General features: G+C 37.8%; 1 protein-coding gene across 1 annotated transcript in view; it reads right to left on the bottom strand.

The window, feature by feature from the left end:
• KCTD8 (potassium channel tetramerization domain containing 8) overlaps positions 1–24,536 on the bottom strand; it is a 287,881-nt gene extending 263,345 nt beyond the window's left edge. The window contains exon 1 of the mRNA XM_003898635.5: positions 23,198–24,536. Within this exon, the coding sequence (XP_003898684.2) occupies positions 23,198–24,155 (958 nt within the window). The 5' untranslated portion in view covers positions 24,156–24,536. The remainder of the gene's footprint in view (positions 1–23,197) is intronic.
• Positions 24,537–27,102: the final 2,566 nt, after the last annotated feature.

Raw genomic sequence — 27,102 nt, 5'->3', positions numbered from 1 at the left:
AAAGAAGGGATAGTTCCTCTACTATTAGAACAGAAGGGACGGCAGATAAGATGGGTTCAGTGTGGATAGGTTTATATCCCTGGCAGCAAGAAGATGAAGAGTAGGAAGATTAATAAATTGTAATGGCTTTCCTTTTCTCTGTCAAGAAAAAGACAAAGAGATATACTGAGACTGATGGTCAGGAATGGGTGATGTAACTGGGTGTTTCTTAAAAAAACACAAAAAATAAAGTTACAGTAAGAATGTACTGTGAAAATCAGAAGTTTTACCATAGAATTAAAGGAGAACTGTCACCCAGTACTAAAGGTCTATTTTAAGCTGGTCTTCATGGATATTTAGTAGAAATAAACTGCTCTACTGGGTGATCCTCCAATGGTTCTAGGCTGGTTGGTTATAGCAGGGAAAGGTTGCTAATTGGTCTCCTAAGTTTTCTAGTTTATTTGCGTAGAGGTGTTTATAGTATTCTCTGATGGTAGTTTGAATTTCTGTGGGGTCGGTGGTGATATCCCCTTTATCATTTGTTATGGTGTCTATTTGTTTCTTCTCTCTTTTCTTCTTTATTAGTCTTGCTAGCGGTCTATCAATTTTGTTCATCTTTTCCAAAAAAAAAAAAAAAAAAAAACAGCTCCTGGATTCATTGATTTTTTGGAGGGTTTTTTGTGTCTCTATGTGCTTCAGTTCTGCTCTGATCTTAGTTTATTTCTTGCCTTCTGCTAGCTTTTGAATGTGTTTGCTCTTGCTTCTCTAGTTCTTTTAATTGTGACGTTAGGGTGTCAATTTTAGATCTTTCCTGCTTTCTCTTATGGGCATTTAGTGCTATAAATTTCCCTCTACACACTGCTTTAAATGTGTCCCAGAGATTCTGGTATGTTGTATCTTTGTTCTCATTGGTTTCAAAGAACATCTTTATTTTTGCCTTCATTTCATTATGTACCCATAGTTAGGGTCAGAAGAAGAATTGGAAAAAAGAAAAAGGACAGAAGAGCAAGAGTGTTCAGGATATTTCCAGGAGTGTCACTGCAGTTATAAAACTGTAATCTAAACTAAATAACAAGCGCAGTGAACACAAGACAGATGGATTGAAAGAAAGTATATATTGAAAGAAAGTTGTATTAGAGTAATTACACAAGTTGGAAAGGGAGTGTGTTACAGCCTATGAAATTCTGAACTAATTGTTCTAGAGGTGGAGCAAATATGTGTACACAGCGTACGGCCTATCTTTGTTGTCCTGAATTAGTGACCAGAAAAATACGTGGAGCCAAATTGTGCTCCATCACCAACCTTTTTGTCTCCCCTTGGTGATCCTTCTACCTAGAATGTTTATTGGTAACCCTCCTTCCATGAGGGCATGTTTTGAAGACAATAGATGTAAAAATTCTCATGGATTTGGCTACGACTTTAATATCCAATGTAATATAATAAACTAGACTCACTATTTCCCTCCTGCTCCTAAATCAGTTTTTCCTCTCAACTTCCATATTCCAGTAAGCTCTCTTAGGCACTAACCACTGAAGCATTAGACTCACCTTTTACTCTACCTCCCCGCTTCCCTTGCACTCAGTCATCACAAGTCTATAAGCCCTGATGGTTATTTCTCTTTCTTTTTTTCTTGTCATTAATTGCAGACTCTACGATTATTTACACAGAATATTTAAGAGAACCTATGAACTTATTAGAAGTAAAAAACGAATACAAAATCATTATATAAAAACAAACTGTACTTCAATAACCAAATTTTTAAAATACAATTTACAATAACAATAAAAACTTTACGATATGTAAGAAGAGGCATTAAGCAACCACTGATAAAGTTAATCCCTCTTAATTTTTAAAATTTGTTTTTGTTTCTTTTAAATTAATAAACTATTTTAGAGCAGTTTTAGGTTCACAGCAAAACTGAATAGAAAGTACAGAAAGTTCTCATATACCCTCATTCTCACAAAAGCACAATAATTATTTCTTCAGTTTCTCTCCTATCCATCCCTTTTCCCAAAGGTTTTTCTTGTTACAATCCACTCCCTTCATGTCTTCCCTTGTCTCAGTATCTTTAATATTTGCTATTATCTTCAGGATTAAGATCTTATTTATTTTGTTTCTCCCCCTATATTGTAAATCCCCTAAGGTAAGGATGATATCCTATGATACAAACATTTTCATACCCTTCTTTCAAGAGTCTAGTCTATAATGATTACCCAATCAATATCTGTGAATTTGATACAGTCACTAGAATTTGGCAATGCTGAGCTTCATGAAAAATTTAATTTAAAAAACAACAACAACAACAACAACAAAATCCTTACTCTGTCTTCCAAAAATATTCTAGTCTTCTGTATCCAATTCTTATCCAGATATCCTTTGACAGATATACTCAGGAGACCAGAAATACATGGCATTTTTCAGTCATTCCTCTAAGATGGTCTTTTGGATTTTCTTAACAAAACTGGGATTTGTGACCGTAGCATTTTTCAGACCGATGTTTCCTTCACATCACCATATTGATTCTGTTAAATGATTTGTAATTTTTTATTATTTGTTCCACGATACCTTGACAGTTTAGCTGTTGGTCAAAAAAGTGGCTAAAAGTCAAGAGCTTGAACATCTGTAATCTCTGGAATATAAGAGCATGGGCTTCCCTAGACAAAATTATGAAATACAGTACATGAGATTTGATTTTCACAAAGGTCTACTTTTACATGTTCCTCTCAAATTCCCTTCCCTCTATATCTAACTCAAGTTAAAATGTCTTTATGTCCTTTCTCCCTTTGATCCTTATTAAAACATTGTATTGAAGCTAGTATTTTATTTCTGTATATCTACAATCTACTATATAGAAATAGATATTTATTAGCTCTTCTTTTTTAATAATTACAATTTATTTTAATTATAAAATAAAAGCTGCAATTAAAAGATTCGTAAAAAACATAAGTTATTTATATCCATTATCCTACAACATAGATGCAATTAAGTGCATTTCCTTCCATGTTTTTTAATGAATGGACATTTATTTGCTTCTTTTTAAATATGGTTAATAGCATTCTATACATACAGATCTCTGTCCTCTTTTCACTTAATAGTTTAGTGAGTCCATAATTTTTCTCAGAATCCTCCTGTTTATATTAAACATGTTCTAAAACAATATGGGACGCATCTTAGAGAATATCCAAAGCACTATCCCCAGAGATCTGAATTCAGTAGGGAACAAATGCTCAATTTTTACCAGCATCCCAGGTGATACTACTACAAGTACCTCAGACTAATACAGCTTCATTTATTTTTTTACCCATCCTGGAAGAAGCAACTGTTTGCGTCAACTATGCTTTTATCAGCATTAACTAGCTCTGATCTGTTCTTCATAACACCTACACTAAGAATCCACAAATGAAATCAATCCCATTATCTTCCCTCTCTACTTATGTATCCACACCATACTACTTCTAGTTCTGCAATTTGTTACCACTACAAGTTTATAATTTTCTTTCATTATCTCTAAAATCATTAATAAACTCCTAAGTGGCAAATCTAACTGATATTTTTAGTCTTAATCTACAATCAACTCTCTGGAGCATTTGTATTGTCAAGTATACACTTCTTTGCACTTGAAACTTGTTTCTCCCATAGCTTCCATAACCAGTCTTCTCTTCTGTTACTTCTTATGTCTGACTGGCTCTTGTCAATATCATTTCCAGGCTCTTCTTTATCTCCATTCAAGAACTTCAGCACAGTTCTCTTTCTCTCCAAATTCACTGATTATTTATCTAACCTCCAGAGCTTGCATATGGAACATTTCCACCTGAAACTTACACAAATACCTTAAATTTTAATGGATCTAAAATTGACTTTATTATTTTCTCCTTAGGGACAGAAGCAGGGACTCATTCATCCAGTATATCCTCTCTAAGATAAGGCCATCACCAACTCTGGAGTCATTCCCTGTATCTTTTTCTCAGTCTTCTCCACATCCAATAGATCATAAAGTCTGACCTAAAACACAGGAGCAGAGGATCTAATCAGACTCCCATGAATTGGAGATAAGAGTATAAATTTTCACTAAAAATTTCAAAAGTGCAGGACTAGATGAAACGAAGAGAGGTCTGGGACATCCTATTTGGTTTCCCAGTTTCTTCTGTCCCACATGGGACATTCATTCTCTGACCCAGAATGACTGATGAGTAATTCAAAGGAGGTTTTATGGAGCTCTTCACAGACAGGAGTATATAAGTCTACATTTTACACTCCCAAAGAAAAATGGTTTATATGATATTCTCCAGTGAGCCACACCCCATCGATTCTGTAATTACTTACTACAAGACATCCCCTAACTAGGGATATATGGTAAAGGCCTTCACTAGATAAGGTCTCTTCCTCCTAGAAATATCATTCATCTTTTACTTGGCCAGCCAGTTGACATGGAGATTAGACTGGGTCACCTATTTCCTCTTGTTTCCCCACAAGACATACCCCTGGTAAAAGACATGGACTAATCACAGGCCAGCTGCCAGGTGTCTTCCTTCCTTCCTCCCAAAGTTCATTTGTTTATACCACCTATATAGCACTAGAATTCGTCCCTTACTCCCTATCTCCACTAATGCTCATCTGACTCATCTCTAGCCTCAACATTTTCAATACCCACCAACTATCCAAACAAATTTAGTTTCCCCAGTTCTATGTGCAGTCTGGTGCCACAGTTGCTTTTTGAAAATGCACATTCTGATATAAAATCCTTTGCCTGATATTGAATGTGCTACATCATATTTCCTTTGCCTACATTTCCAGATTTTTCTTCCAACACACCCCCTGATATCCAGCCAAATCAAACTATCCCCCGAACATGCCATTTTTGCATGAACTAGCAAAGCTCCCAAGCTCTCTTACATGAATGCTCACATTTCTGTCAATAATTTGCAATGTCACCTTTTCTCTAATGCCTTCCCTGAACTCTCCATTCAGTTCAAGGCAATTACCTCCTTCTCTGTTTCACCGTAATTGTCTATAAATAATAAGTAAAATGGTTAACTTTAGTGAGCCTTGACTTTGCAAAAGGTACCGTGCCAAGTGCTTTCTATGCGTCACATCATTTAATCCTCGGAGCAACTCTCTGAAATATGTACTATTATTCTGATAATTTTACAAAAGGGAAACCAAAGTACAGAGTAAATAAATGACTTAGCCAAAGTCACACAGTTATTACCTAAAGGAAATAGGGTGTAAATGCAGCCCTGGTTTACTCGAGAACACTCCTAACCCCAGTCATAAGATGTCTCCACTCACTCATCACACAGCTTCCCTACTTAAATCAATAAATATTTGCTAAGTGACAACTTGCTGCCAGACATAGTGTGAGGCTTTAATGAGCATGGAGAGCAAGTTGAATAAAAAAAGAAAGCACTGTCTCTAACTGAAGAAATCATCAGTTGTAAAAGTCTACCTAACATACCATCTTTCACGACTTCACACAAGAAATAGTACTGTCAGACACAGTGCAAGACTTTACTCCATAGGAAAGAGAGACCAAATCTAGTGTGAAATTATCCCCCTTAACTTGACTGGCCAGAACACCCACTTGAGGATTCATAAGGAATTTCTCTGAGGAGTCTGAAGTCACCTAGTAATTGCTGTCATTCAGGGGATTTTGTGGGATTATTTATTACAATTTACAGGCATTATCATTGTCTATAATTGCCCTCTATCTACCCTATATCTTGCACTTCACTGATTTAAGTTCATATTCCAATGATAGGCAAAAGCTATTCACCTGGCAAGTAGCTTGCATAGAACTTTAACTTGTATCTTACCTAAATTATGAAGAGTAGAATAGCTTCTAATCTACTTTCTTCCTTGTATTTTACTTTAAAGCAATTTATGGGTTCTTTTTACTCCTGACTCAATTTATATAATACAACTCAACTGAGATGCTAAAAACACCTAGCAAGTGTCTTTTCTTTTATGCTCACATCATTCCTCAAATGGAAGATGGGGAAATAATCTCAAGGAATTTAAGTGATTTTCATGAAATTAATAACTATAAAGTAGCAAAAACAAAAGGTAAGCCAAGATCTCAGATTTTTCTCTAATCCTTGCCAGAATCCTTATGCCCTTTATCACAACTACAACTATAATTTGTCATGCGCATCCATGTGAAGAGACCACCAAACAGGCTTTGTGTGAGCAACATGGCTGTTTATTTCACCTGGGTGCAGGCAGGCTGAGTCCGAAAAGAGAGTCAGCGAAGGGAGATAAGGGTGGGGCCGTTTTATAGGATTTGGGTAGGTAAAGGAAAATTACAGTCAAAGGGGGGTTGTTCTCTGGTGGGCAGGAGTGGGGGTCACAAGGTGCTCAGTGCGGGAGCTTTTTGAGCCAGGATGAGCCAGGAAAAGGAATTTCACAAGATAATATCATCGCTTAAGGCAAGGACTGGCCATTTTCACTTCTTTTGTGGTGGAATGTCATCGGTTAAGGCGAAGCAGGGCATTTGCACTTCTTTTGTGATTCTTCAGTTACTTCAGCCCATCTGAGCTTATAGTGCAAGTCACAGTGGATGCGATGGCTTGGCTTGGGCTCAGAGGCCTGACATAATTGTCTAACAATTTAACAGATACTCCTTTATTCTAGATTCTAATATGATCGTTTTAAGATTATATACTTCAACAATATAAATATTCTCCAGGTACTTTTTATTATCCAAACTGAAATCCTACTTCCTATACTTTTCCTCATTGATAACTTGCAAATAAGCACTGGAAATTATGAGATTAAAATTACCAGTCTCATTTCTATGACATACACATTAATATGTAAAGAAATGCCATAAGGGGAGTTATGCAATGATGTTTTTGCAGAAATGAAATGTGTATGAATATGAACACAGTTGTAGGTATTTCAATAAAAATTACAAGTCTTTCAGATATTCTTTCCAAATTCAAATGAAGCACCAGGTGTGCAGGATATGGCAGATGTGCCTGCTGTATACTAGCATAAGGAGGTTAGGTGGCTACAAACGAATTTCCTGATCCCATTGAGATAGGCTTCTATAGGTGATCGGTTGTCCTCCCACTGTGAAAACTGGCTATGAAAAAGAAATACTTAAGCATTTGCCCTGCCTTTCCTCTGTGAGCAGTATTTTAAACAGTTCTTCAGAGAAAGTTCTTCATTACAACATTCCAGCTAATAAATACGGAAAACACAAATTAGAAAACCACAATTTTGTATCCCTTATGGTAATACTTGAACCAGGCAATTGTATTCAATCATACAACTATCAAATAAATGTTTGATGCAAAGTTACAGTGGAGGGATTTGACTGCCACCACTCACATCAACTGATTAGTGGGGCAAATTAGTACAGAATCACCTATAAATAGTTTTGCCAAAAAACAAACGAAGTTGAATATAGCCAAGGTCGAGTCAATGTCCACTTACAGAAAATATTGGTACAGAAGAACAATTTAAATGATACTACAAGAAAGCAAGCAGCCATATATTCAGAACAGGGGACATTAATCAGCTCAACAAGACCTCCTTCTGTAAACAAATTGATGGCATTACATGTAAAGAGAAACTGAGATGGACAGAGTGAGAGTCAAAGCAGAGAGACTATCTCATATTAACAGAAAAAAAGACATAAAAATACGATGTATAGCCCTAAGCTTTATTTTTTAAAAGGCTATAAAATATTTTTGAGACAATCTTGGAAATATGATTATGAATGATGTATCCGATATTGCCAAAAAATATTATTTATCCTGCTAGGGTTGATAATGGAATAGTGGTTATATGTTTTTTAATAGGCATTTTTTAGATATTTAAGTATGTAGGGGTGAAATTACATAGTATTTGGGGTTTGTTTAAAGTTCTTCAGCAAAAAAGAAACAGACATGAAGTGATGTTTTGGTTATTGTTGAAAGTAGCAGGTGCATATGTGGGAGTTTTTATAAACAATTCTTTTTCCACAATGTTTAAATTTTCATAATATAAACTTTAAAAAAATGACATCTAAGTAAAGATTACAAAACTGCAGCCTTAGCAAAAGGTACGACTGGTGCTCTTTCACACAAAGGCCACTGCTCTGCTGACAAAGCTGGCACCTTCCTCCAAAACCATTAATTTAAGAAGAGAAAATGAACGATTCACAGAGGCCATAAAATAAAGAGCCTTCAACCCTAAATATTACATTACTCAAGATTTTTGTTTCCCTTAATTCACTCATGAAACTGTCCAGAAGTGCACAATGATTTTGAAAGATTTTTTTTTTAATCAAAGAAACTTCGAGATTGGATATAAATAGCCTGGTTTATTTAACCCTTCAAGCAACTCACAAGTCCCATACCTGCAAGTTGGAAAAGGAGCTGTGTATTTCTGCAGAGGCAAGGAGAATATACACTGCCCAATGTGCCTTGAGAGGTGGCCAAGAACAATTAACAGAAAAGAATCTTCCAGAAGGCAAAGAAAGGAACCAGGAAGGACAAACAATAGGCAAGAAAGTTTTACTCAATGGTAGAACTAAGGGCTGCCAGACATATTTAACAAAAAATGTATTCTATTGTCAGAAAAAGGAATCTTGTTATGTCTGCACAGCAGGATTTGCTATTGACCTGTGGCTGCTGTGAGTTTCCCATTTTCCCATTCTAGGAACAAAAGCTTTCAGTGAAGCTATCTTGGTCCTATTCAATATTATTTATTGAATGCTTTGGGGGGCAAGTAACATATATTAATATAATACCCACAGGTGACCATTTCACAAGTAATCACATTCAGACCTCATACAATGTACTTACTGTACATGGCCCAAAGATGGCAGGCTAGCTGATGAGGCTTGAGGAAGGCAGGTTGATGAGGCTTGGGGGTCTTCCTTTTTGGAGAAGGTTAGTAAATATTCATTTGCACGAAGGGCAGTTTCATCATATTAGGTAGGAACATGGGTTGATAATACTATTACTGTGGTTAGAATTTTAATAGGGAAAGAAGGCAGCTGTATTTGTCTGTTCTCATGCTGGTAATAAAAACATACCTAAGACTGGGTAATTTACAAAGGAAAGAAGCTTCACAGTTCCACATGGCTGGGGAGGCCTCACAATCATGGCAGAAGGCAAATGAGGAGTTAGGTCACATCTTACATGGCGGCAGGCAAGAGAGTCTAGGCAGGTAAACTCCCCTTTATGAAACCATCAGATCTCATGAGATTTATTCACTATCATGAGAATAGCATGGGAAAGACATGTCACCATGATTCAATTACCTCCCACAGAGTCCCTCCCACAACACATGGGAATTATGAGGGCTACAATTCAAGATGAGATTTGGGTGGGAACACAGCCAAACCATATCAGTATCCAAAGAGATAGAGTGTAGTGGACCCTTTCGGCCAGCTCACTCAAAATCTTTCTACCTTTTTAATTTAAAAAGACTGGAGAGCTTTTAAAAACTACATTCCCATCATGAGTAATTAGAACAATGAAATTTAAATCAACAATAAAATATTTACTCTTGCAACAATTAGAAAACTGAATTTTGCAAAGTGTTGGCAAGGAAGTGGAAATGACAGAATCCTCATGTACTGCTGCTAGGAATGTAGACGTGCGCTCATTTGTACAGCAATCTGACAATATTTAGTCAAATGACATATAAGCATACCCAGTGTCCCAGCAATTCCTTGCCTAAAGAATTCTCACACAGGTCCACACTGGATGTGACCATGATCAGACTGAAGGCAACCTGAGTACAGATCAGCAGGGAAGAGTTTAGTTAGGTAAAATACACACTAGGAAGTAACGTTCCACCCTTAGAACAAACCAGTTAGCTTAGATAGGCACATGAAAATGAAGTGCTCTTAAAAAGAAAGCACTAATGAGAGAGATATCATATATATATAAATTAAAAACATAAGCAAGACAAAACAGAATACTCATTGTCCAAGAACACATATAAACATAAGGATCTGCATTCAATATATTAGACTGGTTACCTATGGGAGATGAAGTGGTAGAGATCAAACAGTTTAAACTTCAATAATAAGTCTTTTCACAGACCAATGATGACAGTGTTCTATGAAAATTTGTTGCTATTGTTTTGTTTTAAAAGCTATATTTTCTACACCCTCTTGTGACCTGGGTTCCATAAGTGATTCGGTTTCTACAACCACTCTGGTAAACTGAGGCATAAGGGGAAACAGGAAGTAAGTTGATGATCTTACTTTAACTGGCATGGATGATGGCACAGATGGTGGAGCTAGATCCTGTAGCTGCACCTGGCTTCCTGATTCTGAGCTCCCAGGTCCTTGCAGGACAGTAAGTCCCTTGGTAGTCCTATTCTAGGATGTGGTTGCAAATCATTCCTGGAAGCTCAGCCCTCCCAGTCAATCTGTGAGCAATACATTATACTTAATAAATCCTTCCCAGCCTAAACTAGCAAGAGTGAAGTTTGTTGTCTGTAACTAAGACCTCTGAAAAATAGAGGGAACTTGAAAAACATTGCCTGTTCAAGCTTTTCCCAGATTTTTTACAAGATAAAGACTTTGAAAACTACCATAGCAGTTTGCTAGGGCTGTTATAACAAAGTACCATAAACTGGGTGGTTGCAACAACAGAAATGTATTATCTCAAAGTTCTGAAGGCTGGGAGTACACGATCAAGGTGTTAGCAAGGTTGATTCCTCCTGAGAGCCATGAGGGGAAATCTGTTCCATGCTTCTCTCCTAGATTCTGGTGGATTGCTAGCAATTTTTAGCATTCCTGAAACATTACCTGTATAGGAAACATCATTCCTGTAGAAACATCACTTCTACCTCTACCCTCATGTTCACATGGTGTTCTCCCTGTGTGTGTGTGCATGTCTGTCTCTATCCTGACTACAAATTCCCCCTTTTGATAAGATACTAATCATATTAAATTAGGGCGTACCCTAATGACTGCATTTTAACTTGATTCCCTCTGTAAAGCAGTGCTTCCGAAAAAGGTCATATTCTGAGGTGGTGGGGAGGCAGGGCTAGGACTTCAAAATATTTTGGGGGGAGAACATAATTTGATGCATAAAATATTGCATGCAATTTAACAAAAAATATAACCATTAGTCCCTAGACTCGGGTGATTATACTAAAACTATGGGGTAAATCTTTTTTCTCCTTTTTTTTTTATTTTAGGTTAACCGAACACTGGATATTACTGAGTTTCACAGTATGAATGCTAAATAACAAAGTATAATTATGATAAACATGGCTTGAGAGTGGCAGCTATAAAACAGACATCTTGAAAGTTTATTTCACAATCTAAACATGCTAAAACAGTAAGTAAAAACTGAAGTATCAAAATGATTCTTTCATGCTTTAGAAACACATTAGTCCAGTAGAAGAAAAGTAAATTATTACACTAAGCTATAGCAACTTTCATGCTGAGATTCCTAGAACATTTATTTTTGGTGCCATTTGCTAGCAGCATTAACCATTGTTAACAAGGTCCATATCATCTATTACATAGCAATTATATTTCTCCCACTGTCTATGAAGCATGCTAAATCACCCGTCACAGGTCCACTTGACTGAAATAAAAAGGAATACACCAAAACCATTTCAAATTCTAATTTAATCACAAATATAGAATATTTGTCAATGGTAACCAGGAGACGTCTTCATTTTAATTTGACTTCAGGATTTCTTCACAGGAAATAGGCAATGTTTATAAGAAATATGGCAAAATCTGGACTTTTGAAGAGATTTTACATTTCTGCGCATGGTAAAATTTCTCAGAAAAGGAGTCAGGTATAATACAGAGGCCAGAAAGATTATCACTTTCAAAATACTCCATTTTTCTCTAAATAGGCCATTTTTAGCAAAGGATCAATGTTAACTATGTCTCATTTCTAATATAAATTGGTCACTATTCAATCACAGTTCAGAGGGCAAATGTTTTTAATAGCCAGTAGTAGTTGCAAAGTCATACTGATGTTCTCCCAAAACATGCTTGTATGTGTGTCCACACACACACAAACACATCCTCATGCCTAGACTTTGTGGTCAGAAGTTAGTAGGAGATACTCTTCAGCCATGAGCTTTAGCCATCACACAGAGCCTCACAATCTGTATGTTATGTATCTATTCAGCATGCCATTCACCTACCATGTGCAATCTAAAGTCAGAGAAAGCAGATATCCTACAAGTGTCATGGTCCCAGTCACGAAAGGTAGGAAATATGTTCACTACTGTTTACTACCACACCTTCAATATCTAAGAGGCTGCTTAGTTTATAATACTGGTTAATGAATACATGAATAAATATAAATGAACTGAAGAAGAGATATGATTCAGTACCTTAAACTTAATCTAATCTGGATTTCCCTCAGTTTGTAGATTTTATGTTTCTGATTTTTTTGAAAATCGTTAAATGAAATAGAGCATGAAAAGGTGTTTCACCTCAGCAAATGTTTTGTTAATAGCAATATACTCAACACATTTTTAAAGGAAATGACAGCCTGACACACTAAAGTAAGGACAAATACTCTATTTCATTTAGCACAGATTACTTGGCACGCAATACTTATGGCATTATGTGGAGATTAGGTGAAAAAGACGATCAATTTCTACCATTTTCTCTCTGAAGAACTGAAGTATAGAAAAGTAAAGAACCACAAAATAAAATAAATCTACATAGTAATGAAGATTAAGAATATAGCCCAAGGACTCTGATCGCTAAATCTCTTTTTTACTCTAAATTAGAATCACCATTGAAGGATTCATCCCCAAAACCACCATATAAATGACACCAATAATTTGCAACCACCACACCTGCTACCTCCCACCAGTCACTATAAAGCTGCCACTGTAGTAACTTTTCTTATCAAAAGCAAAAGCCACTTTGGAATCATATGTACGAATCCTTATTATCCACCTGCAAGGAGACATGCTAGGTGCAGACTCACCAACCAGAAGAAAAGAGATCAGAATATTAGAGAATTATTTCTGAATGTCTGCCAGTACCTGCCTCAGATCTCTCTGCTTTCTTCAAATACCTGGACTTAAGCAACTAGAAAACTTATATTGAAAATATGTCAGAGTGGTTTCAATAAGAGCTGATTGAGTTGACAGCTAACATAGTTTTCTTAAAATTGTGAAGATATGTATTTGAATCCAAAATCTAGCCTGAAATTTTGGCCAAATGCCTAGACTTTGGGCAGTGTTTGAGCCCAACTGGCTCTGTGACAATTTGTTATTTTGTGTAAAACTGTTGAAAATGCAAACTAAAAGCCCTCATCAGAAATATAAATAAAGATTATGATTAAGAAGTGCTTTGTCCCAGAGTTTGAGACAATTTCTATTGACTACAAGTATTATTTTTAATTGTGTCATAATTAACCAGTGACCAGCACTCGACCTGGAAGAGTAAATTTTTTCCACCTAATCAATGAAAAAACAACTAGAATAGACTTATTTTAAAAATAAGTTACAATTTATTTTATACTTAGCAGGTCAATAATTTTAAAAAGAACTCATTAATGATAACAGGACCTTTTCAGGGCAGCTTTTAGATAGGAGTTGCTTTCAACTTCCTTAAAAAGAAAAAGAGAAGAAATCTGGTACTGAGAATTATTGTAAAGAAATGGGATTGCCTGTGTATTATTCTGAGGTCCTTAAATTAATAAATGGCAAAGGCTAACATGTATTGAGCTTTTAATTTGTCCCTGATACCATTTGTGCCTGATACCATTCTAAGTATGGATTGCTTTATTTGATCCTCATAACAAAGCTTTCAAGTGAATATGATTGTTTTTCTCACTTTCCCTTCAGGAGGGAGCATGAAATTATTTTCCCAAGATCTCAAAGCTAGAGACAAAATTTTTCAAGGAATCTGATTTAGAAGAATTAAAACATTCATTGTGTTCAACTACTCACCTCTTAGAAGTAGAGGCCAACAGATTGTGGCATTGTTACTCCATAAACACAGTACTACTCTCCTTATTTTACTTATACCAAAAATTAGAAAGCACACCTAATTATGCCAAATGATAAGAAAGAGCAATATAATATGAATCCTATTCTCAAGGTTTTTGATACGGTAACTGGTGAAATCAACCAAAATAATAAAACTGAGTGGTTAAATCATTCACTATTCTGGTGATATTAAGTCAATACTACATACTTCTTTATTATATTAGTTTCTTCCAGTTTATTTGCTTTTTATTCCATATGCTTTAATATTCCATATTATTTGCTTTTTTCCCCTATAAAAGCAGGGTTTGATGGGAGGGAGACTGGTTACAATACGGTAGAAATAATATTCTAAGTTAACTGTTGAACATACATTTAACTAAGTTTAATGTTGAATAAGCACAGAATATTATTGTATTATATTGTTGTATAGTAATTATATTATTGTATATTATAATTGGACACACTAATAAGTATCCAATTAGGAATCATGAAGCTGTCTGTTGTTATTACCAGCAAAGTTGGTTTATTTTTATTAACTACTTTGACACAAGATAAAGAAACATAAGTAACACTAATATTTTAATATTGATTATTAAACAGTAATACCTGTTAAGTACATTTTAAGATGTCTTTTTAAAAATGAATCAAGATTACAAGATAGAATTAACTGGATCCTCACTTTTACAGATACTTTATCAGTATTATCAGATACTTCCTATATTTAATTTCTACAATAAAGCCTATGTCAGGAGGCAATATTCTCTTTGCATCTAAGATTTTTTTTAAAGCAAATACTCAACACTACCTGTGGTTGTAGGTAGGCTTGGAGTATGGAACATCTGTCCAACACTCTAAACTAATGAAGTCACTTAATTTTTGATCCCTCACAATTTCTATTCCACCATTTATTTATTTATTTATTTATTTATTTATTTATTTATTTTTTGACAGAGTCACATTCTGTCACCCAGGCTGGAGTGCAATGGTGCGATCTTAGCTCACTGCAACCTCTGCCTCCCGGGTTCAAGCAATTCTCCTGCCTCAGCCTCCCAAGTAGCTGGGATTACAGGTGTCCGCCATGACGCCCAGTTAATTTTTTGCATTTTTAGTAGAGATGGGATTTTCCATGTTGGCCAGGCTGGTCTCGAACTCCCGTCCTCAGGTGATCCACCCACCTTGGCCTCCCAAAGTGCTAGGATTACAGGTGTGAGCCACCACACCCAGCTTCCACCAATAATTAAATATAAAGAAGTGTGCGTGTGCACGTGCATGTGTGTATTTACAAATCTAACAACTTCATTTATAACATTATTTTAATCTGTCCCATATTTTAGTTAACATTTTACTTATTTTCATTTCGTATAGGTGCTTATGTAACACTTCTCATGTCATTACTCCTGCTTTTTGCCCTCTTGTTAACATACTAAATAACCTCTCTATAACATAATTCACAATGATATAAAGTTTATTGTGATCACCTTAAACACAAGGTCTCTGTCTTATTCATATTTGTGTGATTTACCCACGCTTTAGCCTGGTAGTTGTTCCATAAATGCACTTTAAAGTTGAAGTGAAACTAAACCTCAAATTCAGTGACAACCTAATGGAAATTCCAACATCTCTAGTTCATTCCTTAATTCACACTTTCATTCAGAAAACAAATTTTTTTAAGTTCTTAATGTGGCCTTAGCCTCTGCCCTGAGGGGCTGAGAACACCACTCTCAGGCACAGAGAGAGAAAGCTACTGTAGAAGATCAACATGCGAAAAGATCATTACATATTGTAGGAAACACAATGAGGGACCTATCCTAGTGCACCAGGAAAAGAAGTGTGAAGGATTCTACAGCAGGGCTTCACTTAGCATTACATGGCTACAGTGCCAAGGGGTACACTGAAAAGCCAACAGGTCAGGGAATAAACTTATAAATGATATACACTCAGCATAGAATACTTCATATATTTTCATTTGTTAAAAAAGCAAAATACAACTAAATTTGTATGAGAATCAGACACTAATCAGAAACTGGCATCATTAACAGAAACTAATAATGAGATGTATATAGCTGATAGGCAGATGACACCTATATTTCCCATTATACTTACAAATTATAAAGTAACTAATTTACTTGTTGGAATGACTTTGAAATCTTATAAATAAAATTATTCTGATCTTTAGGTGAGTCCTCGCAAAACCTCTGGTGCTTCAGCCTCATACTATTAAAAAAAAATGCACTTTAAATGTAAGTCACTTTATCGAGCCTACAGGTATTACTGGTTTATCAAACCTATAACTTGGTTACCCCCCAAACAAGTGTTAAATTGAGTCAAATGTTTTATTTTCTTTAATTATAAAAATATTTATGAATACAGTAGCATTAATCCATAAAATAACCCTTCTAGCAAGTAAAGACTATTTACTATATTTCTATGAAAATTTAACATAAATTTTAAAATTTTGAGTTCACTCATATACATTTCACACCACACTTTTTTGCTTATAAATAGAAGTTCTAAGTACTTAGTAGACACCAAAATATATTTGTCAAATTGACTGCAGGAAACAGGCAGTATTTTTCAATGTTTTAAGAGTAAGGGCTTTGACATAAGACAGAACTATTCAAATTCTCAGCCCTATACAAGCTCTAAGAACCAGGGATGTTACTTAATGTTCTAAATCATAGTTTTCTAATTGAACTATTAGGGAACTAATGTCAAGCTCAAGGAATGTTATAAGAAATAAACAAAGTATACAGTCCCACCAACAGTATTAAAGTGTTCCTATTTCTGTAAACTAGCTCAACCATTGTGGAAAACAGTGTGGTGATTCCTCAAGGATCTAGAACTAGAAATATCATTCAACCCAGTCATCCCATTACTGGGGATATACCCAAAGGATTATAAGTCATGCTGCTATAAAGATACATGCACACGTATATTTATTGCGGCACTATTCACAATAGCAAAGACTTGGAATCAACCCAAATGTGCATCAGTGACAGACTGGATTAAGAAAATGTGGCACATATACACCATGGAATACTATGCAGCCATAAAAAAGGATGAGTTCGTGTCCTTTGTAGGGACCTGGAAGCAGCTGGAAACCATCAATCTCAGCAAACTATCGCAAGAACAGAAAACCAAATACTGTATGTTCTCACTCATAGGTGGGAATTGAACAGTGAGATCACTGGGACAAAGGAAGGGGAACATCACACACGGGGTCCTATTGTGGGGAGGGGGGAGGGGGAGGGATAGCATTAGGAGATATACCTAATGTAAATGACGAGTTAATGGGTGCAGCACACCAACATGGCTCATATATACATATATAATAAACCTGCACATTGTGCACATGTACCCTAGAACTTAAAGTATAATATAAATAAATAAATAAATAAATATATGCAAAACATTTAGCATAAAATTAGGTGATAATAAATGTGATGGTAAATTTTTTTAACAGATTCTGTATCTTGAAATAATCAAATTTTTTTCTGAGCTTACAAACAAAGTATTCAATATCAATATTTATAAAACTGTGGCAATGTATATGTATTGTACTTTTGTTAAGATGTCAATAAAAATTTTAATGTCCTGGGGGAAATTTCATTAAATGTGCAAACTTATTAAATGTATAAAACCAAATAAACCAAAAAAGGACAGTATATAAACCACCTATATAGTATGACCATGACTTTTTAAAAATATGTCTTTTTATCTACGTGTACATAGAAAAAAGACTGGAAGGAAATGAATCAAGATTTTATTGATATTTACTAGTGGTGCTGATTAAAACTACACTTTTTGTTTTAACAGAGGTCCCTAAAACTACATGTGCTACTTTTATGATTTTAAAATTATTTAATCTTATTTTTTGTAATGAGAACATTTGAAATGTACCCTCTTAGCAATCTGAAAATATAGACTATCAATGAACTGCATATAAAATTATGACCGGGCACAGTGGCTCATGCCTGTAATCCCAGCACTTTGGGAGGCCTAGGCAGGTGGATCACCTGAGGTCAGGAGTTCAAGACCAGCCTGGCCAACATGATGAAACCCCATCTCTACTAAAAATACAAAAATTAGCTGAGCATGGTGGCAGGTGCCTGTAATCCCAGTTACTTAAGAGACTGAGGCAGGAGAATTACTTGAACCTGGGAGGTGGAGGTTGCAGTGAGTTGAGTCACACCACTGCACTCCAGCCTGGGTGACAGAGCGAGATTCTGTACCAAAAAATTAAAAATTAAAAAATTTATTAAGTATAAAAAGGGTGACTTTTAAATGACAAGCAATCATTTTTCGGATTTTTAAACAAATTCCAGCTAATAATTTATGACAGTAGAATAGATAATAATTGAATACTGGTTTTATACATATTTCTCTTTTTTCCAAAGAGGTTTTTTCTTCTTAACTAAGGTATACACACACACACAAACACACACACACAAATTGCAAGTCCTAGCATCCTCAGCTACAAGGGAAAGAACTTGTCAAATAAAGCTTGTAGCCACTTAATTTTTCAGCTTCATTATCTGCATAAAGATTGACTCACACAAAGCTGAAAAGCTGAAAAGGGAAAGCCAAAGCCATAGCAATATAAAAAAAGATAAGTTCAAAGACAGAACTATGCCAGATATAAAAGTTCAATGTCATTAAACAACAATCAGCGTCATAGCACAGCCTCTAAACTTTTTGCACTCCAAGATTTTTGTCATTTTATCTGCTTTATTAGTGGAACTAGTTGCATTAAATCAGAATCTTGATGTTTTAAAAAGTTATCCTCTCCTTTTGTTTATTCCTCAGTAATTCAAAAGTCATTCAGCCATGTGAATACAGAGAAAATTTTCACACTGTCATTGTAAAAATAAGTAGTAACTCGGGAGAAAAAGAATCAACTTTTACAATTGTGGTTAACAAAATTAACTTCCATAAAATGATGTTTGGCAATCAAAGAAGTATTTTTGGACTCATAAAAGATGCAATTTTAATGGTATTCACCTAAACAGAATGATTTTTAAAGATGTTTCTTAGAAAGCTCTTAAATTCAGCAACATGCTAGCACAAGATTGAATAGCCGTTTGAGTATTTTCAACTCAACTAGCTTTCTTCAACTCAACACAGTGAAATAAATCAGAATGAATCTGAAAGAGTGGATATAAAAATCCATTAAGACAAATTACATTTCACAGCCCAGTTCAGTAACAGCATTAATTCCTAGATCTGGCATTGTCATGTATCAAACAAACAAACAAACAAAAGATATACCAAACATAAAGAATATCAAGTACAACCTAGTGAAAGGTATACATTCACACACAGACTGCTCAACCAAACTATGGAGTTCAAAACTTGAAGCACTACTAGAAGAGAAGAGCAATACATCAGCACTACCTTTTCTGCAAACTCACTGATTATGAGAAAGAAAGAAAACATATAAAACTAGTTTTTTTCTAAGGATAATCAACCTGTCACATTCCAAGCACGTTAATGAGAAAGAAAGAAAACATATAAAACTAGTTTTTTTCTAAGGATAATCAACCTGTCACATTCCAAGCACGTTATCTATATTCTATATAATTCATGGCCAACATAAAATGTCTTTTTATTGTCTCCCAGATACTGCTAAAGGCAGCCAAAATGACACTCACCAGACATCCCCCCAAAACAGAAAGCACAATAAATCACTGTTTTTCCCCCAAGAAAGGACAATCCATCTTCAGTATTAGAAGAAGAATATAGAATTTAATAGCACCAGTATATGTTGCAGTGTACTAAAAACACTCGATAAATAATGAGTTAAGACTGAGAACAGATATAAGTGTTCATGTAGCCAAATGAAGCTGATATTAAAGTTTAATAGCCTGTATATAACCTTGAGCATAAAAACCCAATGACTTGGATACAAGCACTTAAAGAGATATGAATCTAGCTCAATATTTATCAGAATATATTGCCAAAGTTTCAAGTCCTAGTGCTAAAACACTTCTTGGCCCTGAATCGGAAATGGGTTCTGTTGGAGTCAATCCAGAAAAACCAATTGGAATATGATTAGCAACATTCGGTGACTTGGCCTGAAATATTCAAATTGAAATTCAAGGAAATAAATTAGTAATTTAATTGGTTATTTCATAATTCTGAAAGTATAGTATGCTATCATTTAATTGCAAAATAATTTTCCATTAACTTTACAATTAAATTATACTTACTATAAAACAAAATTAAAATTTAATGTTCACAAGAACAATAAAGACGGTAACACGCTACTCACAATAGTAATAGCTAACATTTGTTAAGCTTTTATTATGAGTCAGGCACTAGTCTAAGTACTACATGTATATTCTCAAATCCTATAAAACTGGTACTGTAATAACTCCTATAATACAGATGACGAAACTAAGACAGAGAACAAGTAAATAATTTAACCAAGATCACACATTTGGAAAACAGCAATATCTGGGATTACTGGACCATTTGCCACTTTCTTCCCCTCTACTGCAGAAACTCAGGTGTGGTGGGCGTGGCGGGGTTGGTGGGGAATTAAAATTGATGCTCAAGTGTGTAAACTACAACAGTTTCAACTACTAAGTTCACATGTAACCCAGATTTTAAAAGGTGTTAAAGCGACTGATACTTGTTATACACTAAATAAATGTCACACAACAAATAAATATTTGCTGAAAAACAGAGTGTCAAAGGGGGAAATTAAAAGTTATTAAGGTTATTTTCTGCATCTAAAACATAAGTGGACAAACAAGGTCATCCAGTAATTTTGCTCTAATGAATAATACTGATAACCTTTTTAAACAGAAACTTGCCAAATAAGATAAATACATTTTGTCATCAACTAAACTGAAAAGGATGGAAATACAAACATTTTACAGTGTATTTTCATTCACCAAATATTAAAAGGAACCCATTCAAAATAACGTGTAAAAATATAATGAAAGCTGTAAAAAACATAAAATAAATATATGTATTCTAATATTCAAGACAAATTTTACATCTAAAATTTAAAATGACAACTCCATTTTGTTGATCAATGACTAGCTTACCACTTCAAAAGAACAATACTTTATCTGGAATTTGCATATTTTCTCCCAAAATAGGTTGTCTCCTTAGATTTCTGGGACTTTTATGAATGAATTTCAGAGGTCATTAATAATATGAGTACTCTGAAAGTAGTTATTCATAATATGAATATTTTATTTAACACTTCTGTAGCTTTAGAAGTGAAACAGATCCTGAATTTCAAATATCTCTCAAATTTACCTCATTAGTTAAATTAGCTAAGTTTCCAGTTTCAGTATACTAAGGGCACTTTTTCCCTAATGTAGAGATAACTTGTATTATCTCTTCAAAATCAAAGTCATGATCATTCTCATATCCACATCTTTCTAAAGGAATAAGAAAAACCAAAACCAAGAAAGATTTTCAAAATTTCAGAAAACTGTGCGGAACATTCATGCTTATATCTTCTCTAACAGAAAACACTAACTACAAGGAAGGCAAAAGTTCATTTTACCTCATTTTCTGAAATGCCTGGAAATCTACGCTGAAATGACTTGAATCGTTTAAAATCTAAAAAGTTGTTGATAAAGGTCACAATGATAAGGAATAAAATGGTGCTAAAATGCTTAATTACTTAATATATATTTAAGAGGTGTCCATTTTATACAAGCAATGAAATATCTTCCCTTGGGTGGCTTTTCTGATCATTAATCTTTTTATTGTGTAACAAGTAATACTTTGATATAATTACGACAGTTTTTTAGCTACCAATTCAGTGGTCAGACTCTTCATTTGCTTCTCTGTTGAAACTGTTGTCTCAAGAAACCCAGCATTACTTTCTAAAAAGCAGTCTACCTCTGAGAACCTGTGTGCTGTGGTTTGTCACTCAACTTCCAAGGTTCCCAGAATATACAAACACTAAGCCAACCTTCCAGTTAAGCTTGCACCTGTGCAAGGAGAAGTCCCTTCCACTTCTCCAGTCAAAATAAAGTCTAGAAAATTGTTCAGTACCCAATTACTGTAGTGACTGAATTACCAAAATAAATAAATACACTTTAAGCTGGTCTATTTCCATCACAGGATTTCAAGGCTACTCTCCCAACGCGACAGGTAAGTTTTAACTTGTGCCTGGCCAAAGGAAAAACGTTTGCCAAATAATGTTCCTGCTGCCATCCCTGCTGGCTTTTCGTTTGTCCAAATCGCTCTCTAGTCGTTGTCTTTTCACTTTATAAACGCCACTGAGAATTGTGCCCACCAGAGCCCCACCCCACTCCCAATTCCCAGTGCAGCTTCAGATTGTGGTATTTGGTAGAGGTCTTGAACTCCACATAGCCAGCTCCCGAACCGCACTGCAAAACGCACCCCGGATGCTTTCCCAAATCTATTCCCTCACTCTCACAATTCAGAAAATCGCTCTATTTATTCATTCTGAGAAAGTGGACTCAACCCCCGCTTTTGCGCTGGAGAAGGAAACACAATCATTCTCTCTCTCTCTTCCCCATCCTCCCCAACTCCTTCCCCCCCTCCACCCTCACCCCTTCCTAATCTCCAACCCTAAGAGCACTCAGACATGCAAAGTTTCTAATTCCTTCCGCCCTCCCCTGTCCCAAACACTGGGCAATCAGACTGGAGATAACCGACGCGGGGAAATCTGGGTTTCCATTGTCAAGGAGTCCCCTTTCCCCACAGCCGCTCTCATGCCCCCGCCCCCTCGAGGGGCTCTGGGGGCACCTTCATCGCTTCTCGCCTGCCCTCTAGAAAACCACCCGTAACTGGACGCTACCGCGCGGCAGCTGTACCAACAGCAGGTGATCCAGGCGGTGCGCGGCGACGCCTTGTGATGGCATCCTGCCCTCTGAGGGCCACATGAAATGACCCCCAGCAGTCCTACGAAAGCAAAGAGGTGGAGGAGGGTCTATGCACCCTGCCCTGTGCCCCAGTCTCTCCCATCCTGTCCTCCGAAACAGAGGAGCCCCTAGCATCCGGGAGCGGGCTGGGTCGAGAAGGCAAGATCAATAAAGTTCAGCAAGTAAGACAGCTGGGAGCTGGGTGCTACTGAGTTCTAGAAAGGGGGAGTAGAGACGGAAATATCCGAAGGGGCGAAATGTAAATCGTGTCTACTGCAAAAGGGAGTCGTGCAGGGAGGGCCGCTCTCTATAAGGAGTTAACCAGCTCCTGGCCCGGACACCCCTGCCGGGCCTCCAGCGGGGCTCAAACCCGCCGCAGGTCAGCAGGGGGCGAGGGGTGCGGGGAAACGCCTGGGCTGCGAACTTACGGAAGAAAATGTACTCGGTGTAGCTGCTCCAGATCTTGTCGTCGCGGTACTGGTTGACGAAGGCGGCGGTGCCCGAGGAGTTACACGCCACCATGTGGAAGCCGGCCTCGGACAGGCGATCAAAGGCCTGCTCCAAGTAGGTGAACTTGAGGTAGAAGCGGGACGTGTACTTCTCCGGCTGCCGGTCGGGGTCGCGGCTCTCGTTGAGCGTGTCCCCGAAAACCTCCTTGGCCAGCGCGATGCGCCCGCACACCATGATGCGCGCCACGCGCCGGAACTTGGCGTCGGCCTGGTTGTCGCGCACGGTGGTGTAGGAGCCCCGGTAGCCCAGCGTGAGGAAGCCCGAGCGCTTGTCCGGCGCGCCGCTGCCGCCGCCACCACCGTGCACTCCCGGGCCCGAGGGCACGGCGGCCGCCGCCCCGCGCAGCAGCAACGCGTCGCTGCTACCCTGCGAGACGTTGTCCTCCAGGTCGCTCTGGCAGCCCTCGTCGTTGAGCGAGTTCTGCTTGATGACCTTGGGCGACAGCAGCTTGACCAAGTCGGTGAGCTGGAAATACTCGGCCTCGCGCAGGAGCCGCTCCTTCTCGGGGAAGTGCTCCGGCAGCGCGAGCTGCTTGTCCCGCAGATAATCCAGCACATACCTGAAAAGGAAGCCGTCCCGGTCGATGAAGAAGCGCGCCCGGCTGTCCCTGGGCAGCTCGCCCCGGCGCCGGGCGCCGCCACGGGGACTAGAGGGCGAGAACATGCTGGCCAAAGTGCTGTCCGGGACGCTGAGCAGCGTCGAGTGCTTGGTCACATAGACCTGGCCGCCCACATTCAGCTCCACTACTTCGGGGAAGGGCGAGGGTGCGCAGGGCCCCGGGGCGGCGGCGGCCGACGCGCCGGGCGAGCTGGACGAGACCATCTCGCTAATGGGCAGGATGGTGCTGCCGCCGCTGCCCGTGTCCTTCAGAGCCATAGTCCCCCCGCCGCCGGCCCAGTGACCCGAGAGAGCTGCACTTTCTCGTTCCCAGAGCCCGCGCCCCAGCCCTCCGGGTGTTCTCTGCGCCCTCGGGCAGGGCGGCGCGTTCCTCCGGCCGGGGCAGCCCGGCTCAAGGCTCGGGGCAGCTGCGGGGTCGGCGGCGCCCTAGCTCCATCAGAAGAGAGACGCGCGGGAGAGGAGCTCCGCCGGTGCGGCGGCGGCAGTGGAGAGGCAAGAAGGAGCGGCTGCTCCTTTGGGGCGAAGGCGGGGAAGTGTGAGAGAGACTTGCGAGAGGCTCTAGGACTGCTGCTCGGCTCTCGGCGGGGAGGGTGGGAGGAGGGGCCGTAGCAAAGAAAACTCGCCGCCCCGGCAGCTTGCTAGCGCGCCGCGAGGCCGGAGCGCCGACGGTGGCGCTAACTACTCCTGGCAGCCCGGGAGGAGGCACTGACGTCAAGCCCCGGACTGGGACCCGAGCCTCAGCTGTCATTTAAAGAGATAGGCTCCTGCCGCGGCTCCCGGGCTCCGACGCTAGGGGGCGGGACCGAGGGTCGAGCCTGCGAGAGGTGCCGCTCGGCGGCCAGCTGGGAGAGGCAGGCAGGGAGCGCCTAGAGCAAACGCGAGAAAAAAAAGACAGCGCTCTCCTTCGTTCATTTCACTCCCTCCTTGGGTCCATGCCCACCCCCTTTCCTCCCTCCTTTCCTTCTCTTCCTTTCTTCCTTGCCTCCGTCCCCAGTAAAACTAGTTTTTTACACTCTCATTAAGGTAAGGAGTGGAGGAGCGGAGAGGGGAGAATAGGTTTTGATTATAGCAAAGATGTCAGGCTCCTAATTTGGCTTCCGAGCAGTGATTGCAAAAAGATTACGTGAGGGTGGGAAGATGAATCTCTTGAAGTGGCTTTATGATACAGTTTAAGTGAAGGGCTAAATGCGCGCACCTGTCTTAGAATCAAATTTTACGACTGCATGCACTGAATATTGTTGAAAAAATTTTAAAACTCTGAAATCTGATTTCAGTTCACAATAATAAAGGAGTGTAACGACTGTTTCCTTCCGACGCTTTTACAATATTTAGTTTTATAGTACATGCTTAATAAATGTTTACAGAGGGAGAGACAGAGCCCGAGAGGAAATTTACTCGATTTATTCATTCTTTCTAATCCTGATCAGTCTCTTCATTAATCTCTCCATTTCCCTTTCAACTCCATCATGCAAGAAAAGTGGCTGATATTTTTATTAGTCTTCTAACCCCAAGAGTAAGGTCACAAATAAAAATTATATGAATTTAAGCTCACTTTAATGTCCATGTATACAAAGTACAGGTACAGTCTGCAAAATGAGCATTACTTGTGATAAAGAGTGAAAATAGGAATGCAAAAGAGAAATCTTTCTTCTACCCTGGGGCATACTTTTGTGTTCAGAAACATAAAGAATCATTGATTTATGAAGTACAAAAGAGAAAAGGGTGTATTGTGGCACAAAGTAGTGTGCTTCAATTATCATAACAATATTGCAGAAGACTTTATCCATTAGCAGTCGATATACAGATTTTAATATTTTTTAAAAAGTTAAATGCCTACTAATAGCTCCTTTTCTTCAAACCACCCAAAAAACTATCGAATTTCAGATATGGTTGTAAATTAATACATTGTTTTTGGAGCATTACAAATTATGTTTAAATCATTGATCCTTATAAGCTACATCCATAGACTATGTCATACCAATTTTGAGGTTGCATTACATGAAGCAGAGAGAGCCTAATGGACCAATGAAAGAACACAATATATTTGCCAAAGGACTGAGACTTAAAACGGGGTTTTGGTATGCACTGTCATGCAGTCCTTTTACTCAAAACTATTGTGTCCTGCCAAATTTATAAACTGATTGATCAAATTAACTAATTTAATTGATTTTGGCCTTCATTTAAAAGTTAAAACCAAGTATTAAAATAATAGAAAAAATACGCTATTTTCTGCCTCATTAGAAGAATAAGAAAGTATTCGGGATTTAAAGTAATCATTCCTGGATAAATGAATTAATAGATGCTTTATAACCTTCATAGATGAATAAATAATAATGCCTCAAACCACTACTAATGAAGCCCATTTATCATAAGGTAAATGTCCCTAATGATAAGTATGGTGCAGACTGTAGAATTGTAATGAAGTGGATATGTAATAAATATGCATATGAATATGAAGTCGCTAATATTATCAGGTTGAAATCCATCTTTACTTTTGAATTAAATAAATTATGTCTATAAGATAAAATGGTCAAAAATTTATACTCTAAATGAATCATCTCAAAAATTCACAATGAATTGTATTGTTTGATATATTCATTTTTTAAATGATTCCTTCAACATTGATTAAACATTTTTTCTTCATTTCTTCCCTCTTCATACTCCTATTACTCTCCTCTGTCTCCCAGTTATACCCTTCAACCAAACTCAGACTGAACAAATCGCAGATCTACAATATTTCTATCTTTCCTCTTCCTTCTGCTAGGAATGCCCTTCCTCTTCCACCAGATCCCTAACCCATTCTCCCTGCTTACCAATTTCCTCCAGCTCTTAGTTTAAATATCACTTTCTCTGGAAATCTTTACACTCACTTATCCAGCCTAGTGAAGTGTCCTCCTAAGATGTTCCCATAAGATCCCATGTTTACACATGGGCAAGGTTTATCACACTGATTTGTAACTGTGGTCCACCAGATTGTAAAAATGGCATGCGACCGTATGCACTATTATATCCCCATGGAGGTAGACTATAGAGGTAGCCCATAAAGAGGTAACCAATTTATATTTGTTGAAAGCTCACTGAATAGAACTGTGTTAATATCATAAATGGATGACAATGCATCACCTATGTGCTGGGTACTAGGCTAAATAATGAGATTGCAGAATTGAGTTAGACCCTGTTCTTCACAATTAAAATCAGGTAAAGT

Source organism: Papio anubis, chromosome 3 (genome assembly GCF_008728515.1).
Source record: "Papio anubis isolate 15944 chromosome 3, Panubis1.0, whole genome shotgun sequence".
NCBI classification, from domain to species: domain Eukaryota; kingdom Metazoa; phylum Chordata; class Mammalia; order Primates; family Cercopithecidae; genus Papio; species Papio anubis.
Note: the sequence above shows the minus strand (reverse complement) of the source record. Positions and strands in the feature narration are given on the sequence as shown.